General features: G+C 39.6%; 1 protein-coding gene across 1 annotated transcript; it reads left to right on the forward strand.

The window, feature by feature from the left end:
- The first annotated feature begins 1460 nt into the window (after positions 1-1460).
- On the forward strand, positions 1461-22205 carry fbxl5 (F-box and leucine-rich repeat protein 5). Its single transcript, XM_053481799.1, has 11 exons — positions 1461-1621; positions 6856-7071; positions 12590-12685; positions 15304-15499; positions 16004-16183; positions 17031-17156; positions 17248-17396; positions 18150-18232; positions 18344-19048; positions 19305-19453; positions 20966-22205. Exons 1-11 carry the CDS (start codon positions 1538-1540, stop codon positions 21040-21042), a joined length of 2061 nt encoding a protein of 686 aa, XP_053337774.1. The 5' UTR covers positions 1461-1537; the 3' UTR covers positions 21043-22205.
- The last annotated feature ends 4 nt before the right edge of the window (positions 22206-22209 follow it).

Here is a 22209-nt window from a genome sequence, read left to right on the forward strand (position 1 = left end):
AACAGCATTACCAACATCTCAAATGGTTCATGTGATCTCCCATCACTTCTTTTTAATGGTAATAACCTTAAAGCAACGCTTCCCAACAAAATCATCCGCTCTTGTTTTAATTTCATAATATATCCAACTTAATTATATTATACTTTTTTTTTTTTTTTTTTACAAACTTATGATAAACCAACCGTTAAAATACTACAAACACAATATATTGCCTTTCCAGTGGCTCCTAAAGGAAAGAAAACCCATTTAATATTTAATGGTATTTATCCATCATCTGGATTTTTAAGACACCGGTTTAATTTTGAACAAAATGCTTGTACTTTCTGTAAAGTTGACATTGAGACTACTGATCACCTTTTTTTTTCTTGTAAATATTCTCCTATCTTTTGGGAAAATATGTCCTATTGGTTGGAGCCAAAGATACAATCACAGCCTGCTTTTGAAAAAAACATATTATGTTTGGAATAATACTGGATGATAAGAATAATAACTTTCTCATTAATATAATGCTGATTTTAGGCAACATTTTCATTCATAAATGCAAATGTATAAAAACTAAACCTTATTTTTCAGTCTTAAAAAAAGGATTTTATTTGCAATTATGTTTCATCATTGGAACATATGAAAGGTAAAAAGGCCAAAAAATTTGTTGGAATTACAAGAGACTTTGGCTTATTAGAAGAAAAATAAAAAGAGGCCCTTTTGTTGCATTTGTATTCACTTATCTATTTTGCTTATTTTTGTATTTATTCTTTATTATATAATTATTATTTTCTTGAGTGCATTTTCGATACTTGTATTCGCAAACTTGCAAATTATTTTTATTTCTCTTTTTTTTCTGTGTAATTAATGTATGCCTTGTTTTTTGTGCCTTGTTTACACAAACTTTATAATGCTATTTAAAATGTATATCTTGTTATTTATGTTATTTAAATGTATATCTTGTTATTTATGTTATTTAAATGTATATCTTGCTATATATGCTATATTTTTGTTCAGTAAAAAAATCTTTAAGCCCCGAGTCGTTCGTTCCTTATGTCACGTGACTACAATAGACGCTATGCGGTGCAATAGATTAAAAATAACGAACGACTCCGACTGGAACATATAAGAGGTGAGCTACAATTTATGTTTTATTATAATATGTCCTTAGCTGCTTTGTAATATTTTCATTACTGAAACTATAGGCAGAATTTGTGTATGTAGACGTAGTGGTGGTCTTTTTATTGAAAATGCAACGTTTTATTTTATTTCTGATCAAAAGAACGAAATGAACTAAATGACTCAAAAAAAGATCCGTTCATTTTGATGAACGAGATTCAAAGAACCGAGTCACTAAAATGATTCAAACTTCCCATTACTAGTGTAAAATCGCTTCACTGCACCTTTAAAGACGCTACTGACCACGTGACGAGGTGACGTCACTCCGGCCCGTGTCAGTCGTTTATCCTATGTGTGTGTGTGTGAGAGAGGGAGAGAAGGAGGAGTGTCTCTGTAAGTGTGTTTGTGTGTGTATGTGTGTGTATGGAGAGGCGTGATGGCTCCTTTCCCCGACGAGGTGGACGTGTTCACCGGGCCGCACTGGCGCATGAAGCAGCTGGTCGGTCTCTACTGCGAGAAGGTAGACTTTATTCCACCTTAACGCTGCGCGTGATCCACATCCGGGTTCTTACAGCTTTAATCCGAGCTGAGGTGATGATTAGCTTTAGCCTAGCTAGTGCGGCTTAGCTAATAGGGCTAGCGGTGAGATAAGGGCAGTTTATTACTGTAAAATTTACCATATAATAAATCTTATTATTATTGTTGTTGTTGTTTAAAAAATAATTTTGTATTTTTTAGTCACAGTACGTGGCTAGCTGATTTTAGCGTCACTACGTGTGTTACGTGCTAGCAGGACAGACAGACAGACGTCATGAACATGTAGTCTGAGGACTGAAGTAACGGTAACTCTGCTCTAAAGCTCACTTTATAAGGACAGTCTAAGCACATTCTAAAGAAAAGGTATTGATTATAGACAGGTTTGATGGCGCATCTCCTATGGAAAGCCATTGGGTGCGAAAACATAGCCACATTGACTTTGCTCTATTCAGGTTCCCAACCTCTGGAAAGTCTGTCTGCATTAATCCTGAGGAAAAGTGAGAAATATAGGTGGTGATGATGGTGATGCAACTTAAACACTTGGGCTCTTACTAACTATAACAACTAACGATAATTATAATAATCGATTAACCTGTCGATAATTTTTTTGATGAATCAGCTTAAAGAAAAACAAGAAAAGCATTAATTTCCAACCCTTTATTCAAAAACAGAACTAAAATCTTTAGAAAGTGCACAAACATGTTGTTCCTTGAGCTGTTATAATAATAATAAAATAAAAATGGACTAACACAGTGAAACCTTGAATTACGAGCATAATTCGTTCCGGTAGCGGCTCGTAATCCAAAACACTCGTAAACCAAATTTAATTTATAAAAACACACTAAAGGGATCATTGCTGTAAAGTAAAAATAAAACAAATTAACATGCACTTTACCTTTGCAAAGAATCAGGACAGAGCAGTGTTTCAGTGTACAGCAGAGAGAAACAAAGCAAACGTGGTCACATTGTTATAGTAAACAGTACACGCGTGCACGGATGTTGATTATACCAGTGAGAGACGCGTACTAGGACCCAGCAGGGGAGACGTTACATGATTACGAATTTCTCTGCCTTTGCTATGTACCTTTCCTCTACCTCAGCTTGTTTGTTTGTTTTTTGCTCCGCCCATCTATGAGGTGCCAAACTCTGCTAGCATTAGTTCATGAGACCGAGTGTGTTCACTCCGCTCTGTGCTCAACTGAAGTTTTTTTTTAATTATTTTTTTTTTAAATAAAATGTCTCCGCATCACGCGACACAACGAATCGATCATGAAATTTGTTGCAAACTCTTTTAGTCATCGATTTTTTGGTTATCAGTAACCAAGTCTGGTCTGGTGGAAAAACGTAGTTTTAAGAATGATGCGCTGTATACTCAAGACGCACTCGCCCAGTAGTTCAGGACTAGGATTTCCAACACTCTACCTGAGCCTCCAGTAATGACCTGGACTTAAAAGACATTATCTGATATATTAAACTTCTAGTCGGCTAAGACGCACATGGTATGACTGCGAAACCATTCCTTCGGCTTGCTTATCAGGGACAATCTGATGGTTTCGATTCATACACATTTCCAAATTTTTCCATTGATTGTGTAAAGCTGCTTCGCCACAGTGACTATTGTTAAAAGTACTACACAAGTTGAATTGTATTGTATACTTGATTGGTCGCAACCGGTGATTGGCTGATCATCCTAAGATATAAATGATTCTGTACCGAATGCATAAGCTTCTCAGTGGCGCAACAAAAACGCATTTTTATGCCATTACTTTATCAAAAAGCATGTGTGTTAAAAGCCTCCGGTTTGCCTTTTTCTCTAAACTTTGTTAGCAAATTAGTTTCAAACCCACTCATTGCGCACACGCTTACACCAGTCTCAAAACATCATGAGCGCTAATTAGTGGAAAATCACACGGGTTAGAAGCTGCACGCACCCCCGCGCGCTGGCAGCCACTCGACCCACGCGCTAACCGTTGAGTTTTCAGACTTTGGAGGCATTAAAGGCAGTAAAACGTCTGTTTCTTTATTATCCTTCAGGTAGACTATTTAAACATTTTAATTCCATGTAGTAGGAGTGAATTATTTGCTAAATTTGTTTAGAAATAATAATTGTGGCGGATGACAGAGATGCGCTCTGCTACTCAGTAAAATGTTAAACTCTTGTATTTAAAGTTAGTTCGTATTGTTTAGATGCTGTGCTTGTTTTTTTTTTTTAAGTGAGAAAACTAATGTTATAAGGAACAGGCTGCATTAATTAAATTTTAAGTTTTTAAAGGTTTAACAGAATTGTGTAAAAAAAAAAGTAATATATAATGAGGTTATTTATAAAATAAGATTACTTATAGAATCACAATTTTAATCGAATTGTCGCCTGAAGAAAGAGCATGAGGAATGGACTGTGCAGCGTTGGGAAAAATGTCATGTGGTCTGATAATTCCAGGTTTATCCTGTTCCAGAGCGATGTGCGCGTCAGGGTAAGAAGAGAGCCGGATAAAAATATTATAAAATATTTTACGACGATGCATGAGAATTCATCTAGCTTAGATTGTGAAAGAGCGGATCAGGGACCATGAGACATCATTTTCCGATCCTTACTCCTCCGAGAATGTTTGTGCTGTGCTGGAGAAGGGCTTTACGTAGCGGTCCGACTCTCCCATCATCAATACAGGATCTTGGAGAGAAGTGAATGCGACTCTGGACAGAAATAAATGCTGTAACATTGCATAAGCTTATCGAAACGATGCCACTGCCGTAAAGTTTTTTTGTTTGTTTTTCTTACTCTCCTGGCAGTATGTGAAAGGTCATCAGATACAGAGATGATAAAGGGTAGTGTTGAAAGCACTTTTAATGGGAATGTATAAATCCAATTTAGCCATATGCTTTTTCTTTTTGGCTTATATAATTGCTGCACAAAATCGATATCACACTCTAACTTCAAGCCTTTTTATGTTTACTTATTCCATGTACTATAAAAATGCCTGGCTGATATTCACCATAACCTCAGGACTTTAACATTGTGTTAACGTTGTTTTGTTACATCATCCGCTACAATGTTTACTGGGATCATTTTTAGCCTTGGCGCTTCATCTAAAGAAATACAGCTTGGCACGGCGAATATCTCTTCCTTTTTGCCTTATATCATTGTTCTACAGTTGACTTGATTCTCCAGACGCGTTTGGCACAGGAAGTTGGCCTTCGAAGTCCCGTACTACAATGGTTTAGGTCATATTTAACAAATAGGACTTTCTCTGTCATGATTGGTGATCTCCCTTCCTCTTTAGGATGTACAAGGAAAAAAAATGGGGCCCAAAATGGAACCCTGTGGAACACCAGAGGTCAAATGGGCTGAGGAGAGGTTGCTTTTATCAACAAAAAAAGCAACTAAAGCTCTACCCTAACGTTCTGCTGACCAAAACCTTCTAGTGAATCCTTGGTCTAGCTGGAAATGATTGGGTGATAGCTCCTTTGCAGTGGCTGCTCCTAAATTCTGGAACACTGTTCCACCTGAGTTCTGTAACATTATGGACCTCCATATGTTTAAAGCAAAACTAAAGACTCACTTATTTAGAATAGCTTTTAATATTTTATAATAATTTTTTTTATCATTTTGTTTTATTGATTATTATTATTATTATATTTTTAATTTATTTATTATTGTTTTTTGTTTTTGTATTTTTTATTGCCACTTTGTGAAGCACTTTGGTTTCATCCTAGGTTGCTGTAAAGTGCTATATAAATAAATGTTGAATTGATTTGATGTTGATGAATGACTATAGTGAAACATCTATATAGTTGATCCCAATGGCATTCCATACTTAATAACTATAGTGACACATCTGTACAGTTGTATTATTGTAGATTAAAAAGTGTCCTGACGTGGCATAAAAAACGTTATTTGTTTTAATGTGTATGAAATAATTTTGTATGAAATAATTTTATGAAACACGGAATGTTCTAAATGGAAATGTTGCACACTTCCTCGTCCTAATATATTGTCAAAGCTCATGAAGGCTTAAAGTGCATGTTAGTCACGTTCTGCACGTTTACAGGAGACAGGAATTCAGTGGTTTTATGCACTGGCACATGGCTTAACAATGCGCGCGTGCACGCGGCCTACCCTGTCATGCCAGTTTTATAGGCTTATTTATCAGGTTTTATCAGTTACACCTATAAATAATGTCATGAACAGACAATACCTCAATAATCTCAAACGGTTGCAGAGTAATCCTCTAATAAATGATATGTAGCGTGAGAGGAAGTGGGGGAAAAAACCACAATAGACAAGGTTTTGTGCATACAAGATTGTTCACAAACAAAACAGAACATTAAGTATGGAGTACACATAATAAATTTCTCCTCACAAGAAACGTCAAGGATTATAAACTTTATGTAGTTTTGTTGTTTTAGGAAAATAATGCCCAGGCAATCAGATTTGAGAGTCTGCAACGCTTAAGGTGTACAGTATTAAACCTCCGTCTCCTTTTGCAGGACATTACACACACCGTGGTAAATCAACATGCTTATAGTGTGTGTGTGTGTGAGTTTCTTTCAGGAGAAATAAACTTGCACATGACCACAAGGTGATATTGTTCGTCTTTTTTATTTCAGTACTGTATGTTTTGACACATATCGTAACAACCCGTAAACATAATAGTGATCATTTGTCATGTGCGTCACATATGTTTATGAGATGGAAAAACCTGTTGTTTTTTATTGGCGTGCGTCCTCTGTGACGCGTTCCTACAAAAACTGAAGTACAGCCGGCAATAACACAACGTAACCGGCTCTCTCTCTTATCTTTCGAGGTTGTTGTGTGTCCACGTGTGATTTTTAGGCTGGTAAAATAGACCGGACAATCTCGCAGTGTCTAGTTAAATTAAATCGCTCCGATTTAAAAACACAAAAATGTTTTTACTATTCGTGAACTTGCGTAAACAAGTTTTAAACGGCTCTTTAGGTGGTGTTTGCTTTGGTTTATTCTTTCGTATGCAGAAAATGCTTCGTATGCCAATGCAATATTTTAATTTATTAAACTGCATTCATTAAATTAATATACAAACGTTCACATTGGGTGAATTTTCAAATCAGAAGTTGTTGATTTAATCTTCAACATCAGCTAATTTATTGATGGGATCTTTTTTTTTTTTTTTTTTTTAACAAAAAAAAAAAAAAACATTCTTGTGAACCCACACAGTGTTTGAATGTTTCTCTCTCTCCCAGCTATCGAAGACGAACTTCTCGAACAACAATGACTTCCGGGCGTTCCTCCAGACGCTCTGCGCCACCTTCAAGGAGTTCAAGATCCACGAGCAGATCGAGAATGAGTACATCATCGATCAGCTGCAGCAGCGCAGCCGCACCACGTACAACGTGCACTCGGACAACAAGCTCTCGGAGATGCTGTCGCTGTTCGAGAAAGGCCTCAGGAATGTCAAGGTGTGTGTGTGTATGGGGGGAATTATATAAGCAGGCAATGTCTTTAACTGTGGTCACATGACCGGCTGGGCTGCACCCAGGCGACGCTTATGTAACTCTTGAAGCTCTTTATGTGCATTCGAGCCGTTTCCTCGTTATCATGAATTCCACACGCTGAGTCCATGCGCTGTTGTTGTTGTTGTTTGTTTGTTTACTGGTATTCTACACTACAAAACAACAACAGTAAAGCATAATGATTTACAGACCGTAGTCTACATGCTTCTCAAAATGTACAGCATGTGTGTAATAGCGTGTGTTTAAATAAAGAGGAAAAAAAATAAAAGTCTTTAGAGCAAACGCAATATGCTGAAAACGCAGACCAGGCTCATCCTGTGGACACGCCCATCCTTGGCAGATGCTAATGAATACGAATGAGTATGCAAATGTCACGTGATGGCGTCAAAACAAACAAGATGTCGGAAATACAAACAAGTGAAAACTTTTCAAAAGCGTTTAGTACAAAGTTTGCCTTTTTTTTTTTTTTTTTTTTTTTGGGCGATTTGGCTCTGTGTCCGCGCCATGATGAAGAATTGTAATTTTGAAAAGAATTATAATGAGGTCTCGGGTGAAGTGATAGCTGTGCCTAATTAGCATCCTAAAAATACAGACTGAACAAAACAAAAATCTACAAAATCTTTTTTTTAAATAGATGTGCACGGCTAAGACAATAACTGTATCACTCGTCATTTTTATAAATATTCTTCTTATTGTTTGTGTACCTGTTTAGTCTGAATCAATCTTTAATGTATAGATAGATCCTAATTTAAATTCAAATCAACCGGCACAGAGCTGTGTGGCAAAAAAAGCACTGGGCAATGACGCATAAAAAAAATAAAATAATAATAATAAAAAATAAGCTGCTTTTAAGCATGTAAATTATGTAAATGTTTTTGGATGTAGAATATTTTATATGTTTATTATTACTCTTTTTCTTCTTATTATTATTTTTTTCTTATTATTATTTTTTGTTCAGTCATGTTTGTATAGTTTGTTAAAATGTGATAAAATCCAGCTTCATCATATTGCCTAGGTTGTGCTGAAAAAAAGGATGTCACTCTATGTTGCACAATCCTGACCTTTATAATAATAATAAAACACACACACACACACAGTGAAACCTTGGATTGTGAGTAACTTGGTCTGCAAGTGTTTTTTGCGATACTAAGCAAAACATTTCCATAAATTTTAACTTGACGTACGCTTTGTCAAGTGATCACAACTGAGCCAATAGTGGTTCTCTCTCTCTCTCTCTCTCTCTCTCTCTCTCTTTCTCTCTCGCACAACAGGATTGTGGGTAATGCTCAGTGTATAGTCAACATTCGTATAAGGTTTGTGTGTTTGCGCGCTCCTCCTTTTCTCTCTCTCATCTCACACCAGCCACGATTCTTTTAAAACATAAATGCAGGTAAATTTGTTTTAATTTTACTTTATATTTTGTATTAATTATTTTTATATGAATGTTTTTGAGCTATGGAACGAATCGTCAGAGTTTTCATTATTTCTTGATATACAAGCACAAATGAAACTCGCAATCCAAGGTTTTACTGTATACATATTTATATAAAACACAATTAGGTAAAGTGGCTTCGGGTGCTCTGGGTGTTTAAGGGTTACCTGCTCTGGCAATGTGTGTACACCAGAGAGTGTTCAGTTCTTAATGTGTTTACATCGTCTTGCTCTTCACAAGCAGGTAGATGAAGCGGAGGGTAATATTTCAGATGAGATCGAGATATTATGTTAAAGGTCATGGCTATTTGTTGTCTGTTGTGTGACGTCTATTTCACACTGTATTAAGATCGAGTTCTTTAACGTGGGCTGTAAATATTATTATTAATGATTTTCCTCGGCTTACCCAAGCCCGCTTTTCAACCAGAGTTTTCCACTCGCCAAAGCCAAGATAAATAAGGACAGGAAGGAACGAGCGCCGTCATCTAATAGCGCGTTTATTTCTAAAATTTTCCAATACGCTGTTTATTTTGATAAGCCAGGCGTAGCCATCCGAAATGAATGATGTAACTCTGGAGCTCTTTATTGACTAACACTGCGTAATCTAGAGGCCGAGCGTGCAGTTTGGTGCTGTGCTAGGCTGAGAAGAGACAACTCAGGACGTTGTGGCAAAACTGAAGCAACCAGACACCACAGTGAACCTGGAGCTCATTCCTGAAACAGGATTTCCTTGTGTGTTTACGGATGTTAATATTTTTCTAGTGTTTATTCTATGGCTGATTGGTGTGTGTATACAGTCGACTAAACTCGCGAAGTCGCGGTTTAGAGTTCGCTGTGTTAGTTGATTGAGCAGAATAAACTAATAATTGTTTGCGGAAACCGCAGAACTTGTCCTTCGCAATTTTTTTAATGGCAATATATAATGTCTCATGTAGGGCTGGGCGATAAAACGATAACGATATGTATCGTGATAGACACGTGATTGATATCAATAAAAAATGTGTTCAATAATACGTTCAATAATTTTTATTCTTTGTCAGAAGAAAACAGGTTGCAAAGCTAGTTTGGTTGCTGTCATGCGCGCTCGCTCCGCGACCGGCACTAGGACCCTGAAGTAGTACGGTCGCGATTCAGGAAGTATAAAAGGAGACAAGATGGCGCTTCACATTGCTCAGTCTTTGAGGACGCCCATGCCGTTTCCGACGCTTCGCCGGATCTTATGTGATTTTGGGTCCAACTCCTGATTGAGTGTGTGTTGCTAGAACGCGGTGTTAGCTTCTCTGTTTTATTTTGCCATTTCTCGCGGCAGCGCAACAGCCTGATAATTCATGCCCATGCAGTGATGGGGAGGACAAACGAGTCGATGCATGTCCATTCTTTTATTTTCTCCGTTGTCAGGCGATATTAAAAACTTCCAGGTGTATTCCGTACTTAAATCAAACCAAAAACTACTAAAAGAAAACAGGTCCAGGCTCTATATTCCAGCTCATCTCACATTTCCGCGTTCACGCACATTGGACTGCATTACCCACAAAGCATTGCCCGCACTGGACTACACTCCCGTAAACAGTTACATAAAATCAACCAATCAAAATCAACCAATCAAAATCGGCGTGAGAGAGTTCTTACAATAACTCGCGTGGTTATCCTGCCTGTTCGCGCTATTTCCGTGTTTGGATTAACCGTCCACGCTACACGAGCTAACTGCTAGTCTTTTGGTCCGCTTCCCGTTGCCCGTGACAGTTGCATTAACAAAGGCACTCGCTCTCTGTAACCTAGCAACGTTTGGTTGCGCCATGTCGTTGTCTCATGCTGATCTGCTGGATTCCTCTTCAAAAGCAGAAAATGCACTTATTTTATTACACTTAATAAGCATTTCTTACATTTTCTTTTATTTTGCACCGTAAATGCTAAGAGAATTGTTAAGTGTTCATTGTGACTTTAGACTTATGTTTACATTATAATTATTTAAGTTTTCCATGGTTATTGACATTTCTGTCTTAATAACTGAGGGGACTATGATCAGAGGAAGGTTAAGTTTAAAATAAAAATGTTTAAATGTAATATATTTTTCTCCTGGTCCTTATTTTAAATGGGTCATAAAAATATCAAGAATTATCAATATCGACCGATATGAAAAACTGATATCGTGATACAGTTTTCAGCCATATCGCCCAACCCTAGTCTCATGCATTTTTATTTTTATCACTAAACTATTAACAACAAAATAGTTGACTAATTTGGTAGTATAAATATTAACTAAAACAAAATCAGCTAAATTACCTGTAAATAATACAGTATAACAGTGTATAAATCATTTAGTCCTGTAGAAAGAACACAAAGCAACCGTAGAGGAAAACAACGCGACTCGGGACGGTGAATTATTACCGTATTTACCCTTCAGTTCTGATACCAAAAAAACGCGCTCGCATGAGGTACAGTATATATAGGGTGACATTTGTATTTTACATCCGACCGCTGCGGGAGACACAGCAGCACAGAGCTGTACAGTATACGGATTTACCTTTACATTCTTTTATTTATTTATTTATTTATTTATTTTTTTTTTTTTTTTCATTTTTTTGACTGTCGCTTGTCAGATTAGGGAGAGCTGTTTTCTGTGTCTAAAAACGTCCTTACAAAGAGCTGACACCTGAGACTCCTTTTGAATCATCATCAATAATTACAAGGTCTTTCTCCCTCTCTCTCACACACGCACACAAACACACACGCACACAAACACACACACACACCATAAGATGAGGTGGTGCGCTTTAGGTCATCCTTATCTTCTCCATTGTCTTCGCTTTTCATCATTCCTTTCACCTGTCCACACACACACTGCTGTTCCAGACACGAGCAGACTTTTAGTTTAGTTTTTTTTTAAGATGTTTTAGTGAACTCTCATCTGATCTTCCAGTTTTCGAGGCTTTGTCTGTGGCTTTACATTTTGACTTTAATCTTCTCTTGATTGTTGCCACAGGACCGGCTTATTCCTGGAAAGTGTTTCAGTTCTGGACAGCTTTTATGTTTGTTTTATCATCAAAAGAACTTCTTAGCATTTGTGTCTTCTTCTTAAGAAAAAAAAACAATGATTTTGACCACAAGTAATGTTTTTCCAGTCATGTTTCATCACAGCTCATTTGGACCTCATGTTAAGATTCGTGGAAGAGAAATGACACCGGGTGTCTGTTTACTTTTGGTTCCTTCATAAAGGAGGAAAAACTAATTCTTGGATCAGGGTGTACATATTGCTTGACTTTACTGTGAGTTGTTGCTGTGTGCGTGTATATATATATAACATATTAAGTGATTTGTCTTTCTGTGGTTGTACAGTAGCTGGACAAAATTTCCGAAATGTCCCAACTGACCCTTTTTGTTTGAGTAATAACTTCCGAGCAGCTGTCGCTCAGCAAGCAGGATGTGATGCAGCATAGATGGGTGAGGTCGGCAACACCAGGTCACGCTGAGAGACACTTCAGCAAGGTTTTATTTTCGTATGTTTTTTTTTTTTTTTTGTGATAGAGTTTACAGTAAAATAATTCCACAATATTAAATAAAAAATAAAAGAACAATCAGTTATTGTCCGTACCAAAGTGAAGAGCTGACACGCGCCTTGTTTTCTCGTCAGCTTTAGCGTGTTTGTGTTCGTCTCACCGTATAATCACACGTAAGCCTCGGTAGCATGACCTCTTGGATGGTTTCTCAGGAAGCAGTTATTAAGTGATGGAAAAAAAAGGAGCTTGACACCCCTGCAGGTGTGCACTCTGGTTAACTGTTCAGGTTTTGTGTGTGTGTGTGTGTGTGTGTGTGTGTGTGTGTGTGTGTGTGTGTGTGTGTGTGTGTGTGTGTGTGTGTGTGTGTGTGTGTGTGTGTGTGTGTGTGTGTGTGTGTGTGTGTGTGTGTGTGTGTGTGTGTGTGTGTGTGTGTGTGTGTGTGTGTGTGTGTGTGTGTGTGTGTGTGTGTGTGTGTGTGTGTGTGTGTGTGTGTTGAGTGATTGATACTAAGGTTGTGCTTATGTTTTATTCAACAGAGCGAGTGTGAACAGCTGAACTATGCGCGGCAGCTGAAGGAGCGTCTCGAGGCTTTCACCCAAGACTTCCTTCCTCACATGAAGGAGGAAGAGGAGGTAGGTGTTAAACATCCGAACCGTACAAGTAGATCCTGTCTCCATATCAGATAAACAAGTAATATGTATATATGTATACAGTGGGTACGGAAAGTATTCAGACCCCTTTAAATTTTTTTTTGATTTGCTAAAATCATTTAAGTTAGTTTCGCCCCTCATTAATGTAAACACAGCACCCCATATTGACAGAAAAACACAGAATTGTTGACATTTTTGCAGATTAAAAAAAAAAATATTAAGTTTTTCCTTTTTAATAAATCTGCAAGACAGACCAGTTTTCAAATGGAAACAAAAAACCTTATGTACACTCCTGGGATTTTCATTAAAAAATAGAAAGGAGCGAGTGTGACTAAGTTACTCATATTCTCCAGCAAGCTCAGTAAAACCTAACAAATATTTTACTTATACAATAAAACTTTGGGTTGCGAGTAACGCGGTTTGCGTGTGTTCCACAAGATGAGCAGAGATTTTTATTTTTTTATTTATTAATTTCTTTTTTTGGGGGGGTGGGGGGGTCCAATTTTCTCCCCAGTATTAGTCGTGGCCAATTCCTCCCCATCACTAGGGGGTTCCCACATTAAGGCTACTACTACCACTCAGTCAAGAGGGCGAAGACTATTCTGTGTTTCCCCCTAAACCACGTGATGTCAGCCGACCGCTTCTTTTTGAACTGCTTGCTCACGCACCATTAGGGGTGGAGTAACACACTCGGAGGAAAGCGCTAGCCGCTCCTTCCGCGTGCGCGAGCCCACAGACGCCTCTGATTGGCTGTAGAGCCGTGATTAATGTGGGAGCACAAGGTACCTCTCATCCCTCCCCTCTGAAAGAACTCGGCCAATCAGCTCTCTCTGTGCCTCTGGCTGTGAGAGGAAAACAGCATCACCAGGGGTTCGAACCAGTGATCTCTGGATGATAGGGCGAGCGCTTTACCACTGCGCCACTCGGAGGCCACGAGCAGAGTTTTTAATAAATTTTGACTTGGAAAAAGAACAAGTCTTGGTTTACGAGTACCGAGTATCATGTTTCACGCATGCGCTTCTTGTTTTGATGCCGAGCGTCACGTGATCACAACTGAGCCAACGTTTTTTTTTTTTTCTTTTTCTCTCTTGCGCTGCGGAATTGTCGGTAATCGTCTCCCCTGCTGGGTCCTAGTACGCGTCTCTCACTGGAATAATCAACATCCGTGCATGCGTGTACTGTTTACTATAACACTGTGTGTGCGTGTAACATATTTTATTTTGTGTTTGTAAGCGTGTGTGTACAGCGCGCATGTAAAGCATAAGCAAGTCTCATTAGAGAGGGGAAAGATCCATTTTCTCTTTCTGCTCAAGACTCAGCTTGGTCTTTCTGTGTTTGCGTGCGTCATTGGACACCGTGCCCCCCGCACACACACAGACCCCTCCGACTTTCGCCTTTACAGACACACACAGACAAAAACACACTTTTTCTCTCTGCTCTACACAGAAACACTGCTCAGTCGTGATTCTTTTCAAAGGTAAAGTTCAGTTTGTTTTATTTTTACTTTACATCAGTGATTCCGTTAGTGTGTCACCCAATCGAGTGTCATTAGAGATTTCTTGTTTATTTTTAGATAAAACAGTGTTTCCGCTGTGTGCGCGCGTTTATGTGAAAAGAGTGGAGGAGGGGTAACTGTGTAAGACGAGAAGGGGGAGAAGGGAGCTTACTTTGGATTCACACACACACACATATACATACACAGCACCCACGCGCACAAACGGAAACACTTCTCTGTCTGGATTTATTTTTTCTTTTTTAAAGGTAAAGTGCAGGTTAATTTGTTTTTTGTGTAAATCATTTTTGTGTTTTTTTTTTGACTGTAGAATGAATAATTTAAGTTCCCATTATTTCTTATGGGAAAATTAAATTTGGTTTATTAAATAATAAATTTGGTTTATTTTAATAAATAAATTTTGGTTTCCACTGTAGTACTGTGCAAAAGTCTTGGGCACATACAAAAATATGACATGAGCAAAAGATGCTTTTGAAAGCATTTCTGCATTAAAAAAAAACTTCTATAAAGAGTAATAAAACAGTTAATATTTGGAGTGAAAACTCATTGTTTAAATCAGGAGTTTTTGTGCAAACACAGATTTGTGGAGTTTTATAAGTAAAACTGGTAACTTTGTCACACTCGCTCTTTTATATTATTATGCAAATCCCAGGAGCGTACATTAGGTTTTTTGTTTCCATCTGAAAACTGGTCTGTCTTGTACTTTATTTCTTTCTTTACAGCCATGCATATATTCTCTTGTAATGTTATTTATTTATTAATTTTAAAGTTATATATGGAAATACTAAATGGTTTTGTACATAATTATGCAGACATTATAAACATGTATAATAAAATTGGTACAGTGTATAATATGGTACCTAAGACTTTTACACAGTACTGTGTGTGTGTGTGTGTGTGTGTGTGTGTGTGTGTATGTGTGTATATAATAGGTTACTGATGATGGTTAGATGATATTGAAGGGCCTGATTTGTGGCCTTAAGGAGAAGAAACATGACGTTACGTAGCGCAGCACAAACCCCCTTTTAAGTCAACACCGTGTCATTATTTTTACCTGTCCTCACCACCACATGTTTGTCGGTCTCAGGTGTTCCAGCCCATGCTGATGGAGTACTTCACCTACGAGGAGCTGAAGGTCATAAAGAGGGAGGTGATCGCGCAGCACAGCAGCCAGCAGCGGTGGGACACAGCCGCCGAGGTCCTGAAGGGGTTAAACCTGTGGAGTCACGCCGAGGAGCTGCACAAGGTCTTCAAATACTCCGACCACGAGAAGACCGAGCACGGTGAGAGACGCTCTCGGAGTACGACGGGGGTGACGACACTTTGAGGACGGTCATGCTAGTGCTTGTGTGTCAACTAGCAGAGGGTGGGGGAAACAAATTAAGTTTATTTGCTCCCAGAGGAATTTTAATAATGAAACAGAAGTCTTCTAAACTAAATATGATGATATAAAGTATACAATTTAAATATAAATAAACAGACGTAAAGTTCTACACTATAAAATTAAACCTGAAAAAAGCTGTTTTCCAGATAACTAGCAGCTAATTTCCTCCTCGTACACTTTTGTCACAACATAAACACTTAAAGTCATCGTGCCTGCCCACACTGACACCACAGCTCGAATTACACTGTATTTAGGTCGCTAATTTTCAGAGTCGGATTTCATGGAACCGTAAACCCACCCTTCGCTCTTCATTCTTAGACTACTTATCGCGCTGTTTTATGAAACGGAGGAATGTTTATCCCACGTCTATAACGTGCTCGTTTTTTATTCCCGCTCGTGACAGAACGCGACACCCGGACGAGCACTCACATCTGGGCGCTGCCTCAGGAGGTCCTGGTGCGGCTCTTTCGGTACCTGGGCCCGGAGGACCTGTGCCGCTGCAGTCAGGTGTGCCGCGTCTGGGCGGAGGTGGTTAAGACGGGCTCGTTGTGGAGACATCTGTACCCGGTCCGTTGGGCCAGAGGTGAGAGACGTGATCATTCTAACCTTGTGTAAAATCTTGTAATTCTGGCCAAGGCCATGTTTATAATGTGATATTTATTTATTTAGAATTTAGAGTTCTTTGATCTGGGGACAAGGTTAATATCTAATCTATAGCGGTCATGTGACCTTTCAGAAAGATGTTTAAAAGTATCGGAGACTCGGTGGTATGCAAATCAGGTGTATTATACTTTTATTTTTTTATTACCTATTCCCCTCCCCCACCTCACAAGAAAACAACAGCCAGTCAGCAGAAAAATAATATATAAATAAATAAATAAATAATAATAATAATAATAAGTTTTAGCAAAAGAGACTGAAAAAGAAACCTTTTATTACAGATTTAGTTTATTTGTTCAAAGGTTGCCAGATATCATAAAATTCCTGAGTGGATCTGTTTATGGAATAGCAAACCTTTTCTAGATTAATAAACTATAAGACCTCTTTAATCCACTGAGCGCCCACTGGTGGCAACGCTTCCTTAGATGAGGTCATGAATTTTGAATGAGGTCATGAATTTTTTTAAATGGACATGAAACGCTAACACATTCGAATATGCGGAATAAAATAAACCCTGAATCTAGATTTTGTTTATCAAAAAAATGCAGGTTTCACATTTCTATTTCCCACCATTAAGAGATTTTTCAGTTGGCATAGAGAAGAGGCAACCTACTGCACTACTATAGGTTTTCTTCTCTGAAATCAGGATCTCCTCGCACAGCAGTGTCGCTCTGACAAGCCGGTGGTTGCTGTGGTTTATTGACTCAGTGAACCGTGCCGACCTTACCTGTGAAACTTTAGCAAACAATAGAGTTATTTTGTCTGCACAGGCGATTATTACCGCGGCTCGCCCGAAGAACCGGACCAGGATCCCGATGAAGACTGGGTGAGGAACCTGCAGGAGGAAGGACGAGCTTATCAGGAGTGGGACGAGGACGCAGATGTTGACGAATCCGGTAAGACTCTGTCTTGTCTTCGTGAATCTGGTAAACTGAGTTGCGGATAGGAGTCTTTATTGTGTGTGTGTGTGTGTGTGTGTGTGAGCAGAGGACGCATGTGAAGAATCGCTGGCCATCAGTGCTGTGCGGAAAGAAAAGAAGTTGCTGAACGGAATGATCCAGAACCTTCTCCCAGTCGTGGGGGAGTCGGTGCGCACCCTCAGTCTGGCTTACAGTGCGGCCGTCTCCAGCAAAATGGTAAATTGGACTAAATGCCCTTCTGAGACTAAATGTGTTGGCGTCAATGGGAGGTGGGCAGGTCTGCATGATTAAGACTAAATGCAGCACATTGTAAACCACACCAGCACCCAGATCTCTCACTAAGAAGCTCATCTATCTATATGTATCATAAAACTGTAAAGTTGGTTTGTGTCAAAGTTGAGATAAGTAGTAGAACACATCAAGAAGTGTTCATTTATTATTATCTATTATTTATCTATTTATGTTCTGTCTGTTTTTGTTTGTCACGTAACAAATTTTAATAGGGGGTTTCACAGGCATATTTGGCCGAGCTTGAGGTAACACATAGGCTTCGTTTCATCGCGTCAGCCCAGAGAAGTTCTGCTTATTTTAAATTTAAATAGAAAAAGCCATTATTTCATAAAAAATATCAACCTTGGGGAGAAAAAAAAATCATTAGTTCATCTCAAAATTCAACAAATGGCGCTGTTCATTTTTTAATACGTGCTTATGAGTGTGCATTTGAAATCTACTTAATAAACGCGATCTCACACCTTCATTCTGTGCATTTCACGCACAGGAACACATCAAAATTTTGGTTCAGTTCAAAATTCAACATATGACGCTGTACATTTTTTAAAACGTGCTTCTGAGTGTGCAAATAAGTTCCACCGAACAAAGTCCGGGCACGTCTGGTCAATAAATAAACATTTGGCGTTTTGCATTCATGTATTGACGTGTTTTTATTGTTTTTTTTTTTCTTAAACCCAGGTGCGTCAGATGCTTAATCTCTGCCCGAATCTCGTCCACCTGGATCTCACCCAGACCGATGTCACCGATTCTGCTTTTGAAAGGTACGTGTTTAATCCTTAATATTTACACCCAGTTTTTCGTTTGTTTCTTTGTTTGTTTTTCTTCATTTCCTGTCCCCCAGTGAAACAGATCATGTATCTTATCATCCGTAGTTGGGCGGAGTTGGGGGCGTGTCGCACCCTCGAGCACTTGGACCTGTCGGGTTGCGAGAAGATCAGCGACTACACGCTGAAGAATCTGTCCGTGGGTTTGGGCGACCTCACCGCGCCGAAGTTTTCCAAAATCAGCCCCGATTGCAAGAACAAGCTTCTGAAGAGGTCGCTCTCCGAAATAAGACTCCTGGACAAGCACTCGGGATATCCTCTGGGACGCACGCGCACCGCCCTCGTCTTTAAGTGGCGACCCGGCGGGCGGAGCATGAGCTGCAACCCCGTCTGGGTCCTGGATCCGGCCGAGCCCTCGGACATTGAGGACGCGGCCGACTGGACTAGAAGGGAAGGACCCGACGAGGGGGGGCGTGGCGGGATTTTGGAGGTGCAGGCAGGAGGCAGGTCGTGCTGCTGTCGGAGGAGCATGAGGCGGAGCTTTAGGACTGACATTAGCTCCGCCTACTGGCAGCAGCTGTACGGCACTCTGGGGGAGAAGCAGTGCGGTCACTCGGCGTGCTGCGGCTCAGACTCTGCTTTAAGGACAGTGAAAGGAGCTCAGTGTGGGCCTCAGGCCACAGGGGGCAGCACTGAGCTTTGGACTAAATGCCCTTCTGAGGGCGAGTCAAGGACTGATCGGTCAGGAGCCTGCAGAGCCCTGAGGTTCCTCAGCCTGTCAGGATGCTATCAGATCACAGACCTCGGCCTCAGGTAATGTTCTCACACACACACACACACACACACACGTGTAATTATTACTGTCTACTCCGATGGTCCCTCTTTCAGCTCATAACTACAACGTTCTGAATAAACACTTGAGCTCTAGTGTTTAACTTCACACCTCCGCTGTAGACGTGATGAGTAGGTGTGTGCAGGGACACTGTGACACTGTCGCGTCTGCAGGATAAAAATAACCAAGAATGAAACCACTTACATAGTGATTTAACAATGTGTGTGTGTGCTGTAGGTGTCTTTCTCAGGGAGGAGGGCTCCCTCTGCTGGAGCATCTGAACCTCTCTGGGTGTCTGTTCATCACCGAAGTGGGACTGGATGAGCTGGTGTCCGTGTGTCCCTCGCTCAAGGACGAGCACTTCTACTACTGCGATAACATTAACGGTAACACACACACACACACACACACACACAAATTACATCTTGATAATGTGAAAGAATGTGAAGAATATATCAGACTCTCTGTACACTCACTCACTCTTTCTCAGTTTTTTTCCCATTATAGTTCAATAATGTTTTTTTTAAACTCCTTTTTTCTTTTATCCTTCATTGGTGAATTGTTAACCAGTTGTTCATCACATCCGCATAAGGTCGTTCGTTCCTTTGTGTTCTTTCTTTCTTTCTTTCAAAATTGTTTGTTTTTTCGTGTATAATTAGTATCCAATCCGGATCTCCCACAACACTGGCCTTGTTCAGGTGAGTGTAAAGGTGAGTATAATAGAGCAGAACGGCCAGAGAACCAAAATCTACAGTGCTCCTAAAGGGACATGAAAAAAAAGGCCTTTACAGCATTCTGATTAAGGGCACTTATCACTTTTAGGCCTTGTTCACACGGGCGTTACATTTTTGGATGAAGGAACGCGCTCTGAACATCCTAGACGTTTATGCTGCATTTTGTATTGGCGCTCGATTGACTTCTACACTGGCGTTCGTTTGGCTCTGTCTTACGCCAGCCTGCAGCCCAAACTGTAGTTTGTGTGTTAACCTGTGGAGGCAGTGTCGGGAACTGGATATGAAAGCCCTTGTCGTTTTATTTGAGGTGCCTCCTTTTAATATGGACCATTTTGCTTATATTAGACATTAATCTTTTTGTTTTAAAAATTCTCATAATACGGCGACAGAGGGAGAGAAAAAAAACGCTGCTGCTACTGGGTTCACCCTCTGACTGCACAATGTCGGATTAAAAGAAGTTTTTTTGTGGTTTATGAAGAAATGTGAAAAACGAGCTGGGTTGGATCAACTTTCTCCGACATTTTATTTAGCTTTTTTTCCGCATTTCTCTATGTATAGCATGTAAAATCATAGGATATATCCGGTCCTTCTAAGCGTAAAATGAACGCGAAGAAACGCACTGGAAACTTTTCCTTGCGTTCGTTAGGATTTGAACGGCAAGAAAAAGCTGCATGCAACATTGTCGGGCAAAATAGCACGTCACCAAAGCCCGTGTGAACACTCTCATTGACTCCTATGTGTAGAAAACCCTCGCCGCTCGATCCGCGCTCACCGGACGCTACGAACGGCAGAAAAATGCAAATGGTTGTGTGAAGAGTTCCCTCAGACAGACGCGTCTCTTCTGCAAGCCGCCAATAGGTTATTCTCCCCATCCCCTCCCCCGTCCCAGATTGATTTTGAACGCTCCTCGTACAAAGGCTTTTTTTCACTCTTTTACTAGGAGTGCCACTTCCCACTTAGCCAAGTAGCTGACAGGACAGTTGATCGTAAATAGCTGATTAATTCCAGCTGTACATCACAGATTAATATCGATGAACTCTTTCAAATACATTGTTTCCGTAGTAAACGCATATGAATGAGCGCATATGAACACTGCACATAATTGAATTCTTATTACTATGTCGCTTAATGTTTTCCCCGTCTCTCTCTCTGTGTCCTCCGCAGGCCCTCATGCTGACCGAGCGAGCGGATGTCAGAACCTGCAATGCGGCTTCAGGGTGTGCTGTCGCTCCGGAGAGTGATGGACCCCCGAACAACTGTTCTTTGTTTTTTTATGTTATGTTTTTTTTTTTTTAAACCCTCCTTTCTTCTTTTTCTCTCTGTATGTTTTCCAGTCTTTCCTCACTCCTAAGGTGTGTCCCTTCTGCCCTGGTTGCACCTCCTGCGTTTGCACTTTTAAATATCAAGAGGTGTACGGGCTGTAACGTCAGTGTCGACTCGTTTAACTCAAACACTTAAATGAGGATAAAAAAAAAAACTTTACCTTCCTGAAGCCTTTGCTGAGCAATTGGTCAGTGGTGTACATTTTGTAGATGAATGTGATTTATTGAAGTTATTTAGTTTCTCTGAGTCCTTTCTCATTTCTAAAGGTAGGGCTGCCACTGTTAACTAACTGATTTAGCTTTAAGGAAACGTTAGCTTTAAGCACGGAATAATCGTGAGGGTTTTCTTTTGTTGTTGCTTTGTTTTTGTTTTGTAGTAATTCTATCTCTTCAGGTGTAGGATTTGACCTGCATTTCTCCTCCTTCTTTTGGGAATATGCAGAAACCCTTAACCTATGATTACTGTACAGTTCTGTTCTGTAAATACGTGCTTTGCTTCTTTCCTCGCGTGTTAATTCAGACCCGGTGCAAGGAAACGTTTTAATTCTTATACACAGGCTAATGAAAGAGTTGAAGAAAAACACAATGTGCTCCCTCCAAATGCAGATGTTAAGCCATTTAAGCATTGAAATGTAGTTATAAGATTCATGCTGCAAAAGTAACCCTGTTCACACTCGGAGGTTATAAATTATAGCAGATTAAGGCTGTAGGAGAAAATAAAAATCTAAAAACAAGTTTAGGAAGTTTAAAATCCAAAAGTCTGTCTCCAAAACAAGACCACTGCACTTCGGACAATCTCGGACCAGATGTTTCGATCCTCTCCAGAACGTGAAGAGTAACACTACCGAGCTTCCGATTGAACCATCTAAACACTACTGCACCCAAAGACGACCTAAACGCCATCACTGTGGCTCCTGGGGTGTAGCTCCTGATACCTTGGATGATCAGCCTGAGATAAATTGTTTGCATTCCTCTGTTTTTTGTTGAACGTTTTCTTCTTAGCTCAACTTAGTGTTAAACTGCATTGCTTGTTGAAATTAAACATCTCTATATAAATATATAAATATATTTAAAATCAAAAAGGTT

The sequence above is a fragment of the Clarias gariepinus genome, chromosome 22, assembly GCF_024256425.1.
Source record: "Clarias gariepinus isolate MV-2021 ecotype Netherlands chromosome 22, CGAR_prim_01v2, whole genome shotgun sequence".
In the NCBI taxonomy this organism is placed as follows: domain Eukaryota; kingdom Metazoa; phylum Chordata; class Actinopteri; order Siluriformes; family Clariidae; genus Clarias; species Clarias gariepinus.

What these genes read in the sequence shown, in the direction of transcription:
- fbxl5 (XM_053481799.1), top strand. Translation starts at nt 1,538, where the DNA reads ATGGCTCCTTTCCCCGACGAGGTGGACGTGTTCACCGGGCCGCACTGG. An exon ending in CGGCCGTCTCCAGCAAAATG is followed by an intron (nt 17,397 to 18,149) that starts GTAAATTGGACT and finishes TCTTAAACCCAG; the next exon opens with GTGCGTCAGATGCTTAATCT. An exon ending in CTACTGCGATAACATTAACG is followed by an intron (nt 19,454 to 20,965) that starts GTAACACACACA and finishes TGTCCTCCGCAG; the next exon opens with GCCCTCATGCTGACCGAGCG.